Source organism: Poecilia formosa, unplaced genomic scaffold, assembly GCF_000485575.1.
Source record: "Poecilia formosa unplaced genomic scaffold, Poecilia_formosa-5.1.2 Scaffold1877, whole genome shotgun sequence".
Classification (NCBI taxonomy): domain Eukaryota; kingdom Metazoa; phylum Chordata; class Actinopteri; order Cyprinodontiformes; family Poeciliidae; genus Poecilia; species Poecilia formosa.
The window spans coordinates 1-2,735 of NW_006801816.1; the positions used below are offsets into that span (position 1 = coordinate 1).

The 2,735-nt window shown below is 37.8% G+C and overlaps 1 protein-coding gene across 1 annotated transcript; it reads left to right on the forward strand.

Annotated features, from left to right (window-relative positions):
* Positions 1-6: 6 nt before the first annotated feature.
* On the forward strand, positions 7-1,161 carry LOC103132991 (sodium/iodide cotransporter-like). The gene is made up of 3 exons (XM_007544738.2): positions 7-469; positions 851-916; positions 1,036-1,161. The coding sequence occupies exons 1-3, from the start codon at positions 113-115 to the stop codon at positions 1,159-1,161; spliced, it is 549 nt and encodes a 182-aa protein (XP_007544800.2). The 5' UTR covers positions 7-112.
* The last annotated feature ends 1,574 nt before the right edge of the window (positions 1,162-2,735 follow it).

Sequence of the window (2,735 nt, forward strand, 5' to 3'; positions counted from 1 at the left end):
CCATCAACACAACTTACTGACATGCTTCTGTTTTTGTGTGGCTTCCTCTGACAGATCAGCTAAACATCTGGATTCAGAAGAGACTTAAAGACAGAAAGATCCAAATTCAGCAATGGAGGAAAACGTTGACAGTAATCCAGGGTTTGCTCTGGCTGACTACGCTGTCTTTGCTGCTATGTTGTCAGTTTCCATGGCGATTGGGCTTTTTCAGGCTCTGAAAAAACAGCGAAGGGATGCAACTGCAGAGGCCTTCTTCACCGGAGGTCGGAGCATGCCGGCTGTGCCTGTTGGTCTGTCGCTCTGTGCCAGCTTCATGTCAGCTGTCCAGGTCCTGGGTGTTCCCTCAGAGGGATTTCGCTATGGCTTCAAATTCCTCTACATGTGCCTCGGACAAAGCATCAACTCCCTGCTGACAGCTTACCTGTTCCTGCCAGTTTTCTTTCGACTGGGCATCACCAGCACCAACCAGGTCACAATGAGCCTCCACTTTCTTTGCACTAGTCATTTCATAAGTGAACAGGAATGTGCTGTAAGGTTGGCCAGAGTAACAAGAACTGAATGTTACACAAGTGGATTAACATTTTGTATGTTTTTTTTCCTTGTGACTATGAACCAAATAATAGTCTATTTTGTGTTCTTATTTCAAACGGCTCCAATGTATATCCTGATTTTCCAGTTTTAAAAAGTATTAAATTACAGAAAAGATATAGGGCTACGATATCTCTGATTAAAGTCCAGCTGATTAGATTCCCCTGTTGCTCATCAACACAACTTAATATGTGAGGCGAGGAAAGATGGAGGATGTGTGTTACCCTGTGATGTTCTGACTCCAACCATCTGCCCGTCACAGTATCTAGAGATGAGGTTTGGCAGAGGGATGCAGCTGCTGGGAAGCGTCCAGTTTATTCTTGCAACGGTAGGGGCAGCACTCTCACATTTCAATGCTCCTGAGCAGAATGTTACACATTCTATCCGAGAACGCTCAGATTCACTTGCCTTCAAAGATTTGCTTGTAATGTGTTTCTCTTTTCTCAGCTGCTTTACACTGGGATTGTCATCTATGCACCAGCCTTGATCTTAAATCAAGGTACGAGAGTGAAATTTGCTTTGCGTGGAAGAAAAGAGGGAACGTTCTCACTGATTCATTTAGAAATCTCATAGTTCTAGCATTTTTTTCAATGGATCTTGATATTAGTATATATATATATGTATATATATATTTATAGTTGAAGTTTTGTTGAATATTTTAGGATTCACAAATTTATTGGTTTGGCAAATATTTATCTATTTTACATGTTTGCTGGGAGGTCCGTGGAATAAATCTAGAATACACTAAAGTTATACCCAAATCTCCACAAATCCCTCCTTTTTACCTTAATGTTTTCTGTTTGCAACATTCTAACGGATATTTATGCTGTTCCATAAGTATTTAAAATAGATTAATTTTAAATACTAAATACTCTCTCCAGCTCATGTCCCACTTATTCCTTTATCAGCATACATATATATTTCTGTTTTGTTGCACACTGTAAACCTTCAAACTTTTATTGACCCTTTCCTCTGAGTGCCTTCCTTTAAGGAAGGTCTCAAGATGTGCTGAGGCATTACTCACAAACACAAGTGTGTCAGAGAAGGTGCACGGATATCTTCCAGCTGCTGAGGAGTGAAGTTGGCTGTCAGCACATTCTTACTTCACAGACTGGACTGAACTGACATAGGGTGAGTCTTAAATGTGCTTTATTGTATTATTTCATAAAATGGAGCTTGTCTCTTTTAGAAGCAGTTACATTGGAAATAGCCACCTAATTTGTGGTTGATCAAAACATGTATTTTATGCCTAGACTGTGAGTAAAAGCAACTTTGACGTTGGTTTTCAGATGGTAAAGATGTTTGACGATGCTTTGCTTTCTGAATAAATAAAATAGTGGCATTAGTGTTTAAACTGCAGTATTTATATATGTATGCTGCATCTTTTTCTTTCTGAAATTTGCAACTAGAAACACATTTATAGACAAAGTCAATCTGAATGTGAATTTTAAAAGATGTTAAGTATTATTTTTTGCTTCTATTTTTTAACATTGGAGCAGGTGCATTTTCTGATGCACCTGCTCAGAAGTGGTGAGTTTTAGAAGAGTCCCCACTCTTATTTTAAAAAGTAAAAAGCTACTTACAATTGTAAATGTAAAATTTTCCATACATTTTTTTTATTTGAAATCAGGTATTTTTGTTTCTAACTTTTCTATTTACCACTCTTCTTAATCTTTTTGCCATAGGAGTTGTTTTTTTTTTGTTTTTTTGTTTTTTTTGTTCTGCTTATCATAAATTACCTTGGGATTTCTCCCTTTTCTTGCACATTAGGATGTTAAACGCCTTAATCAGTTTCTTATTGGATTTGTAACTATAACCTTGTGATAAATTGTCTAAACTCAAGACTCAAGTGCATGTCAAGACAACTAATGTGTTGAAGTGAGTAATCCATATTCTAAATAAGTTACATTTGGATTAAATCCTTTCAGGGCCCCACAGATGTTGGCATCTATTTCCAGTGGTCAGCAGGTGGCTCATTAACCAGTCACATCTAAAGGCAAACTGAAGTGACCAGATAACCTAGTTTGCAGATTTTTAGATAGTGGAAGGAAGCAAAAGTAACTGAAGATAATCCATACATGCACATGGAAACCATCCAAACTCAAACAAAGACACAGCTGAAATTCAGTCCCAGGTCTTTATTGCTG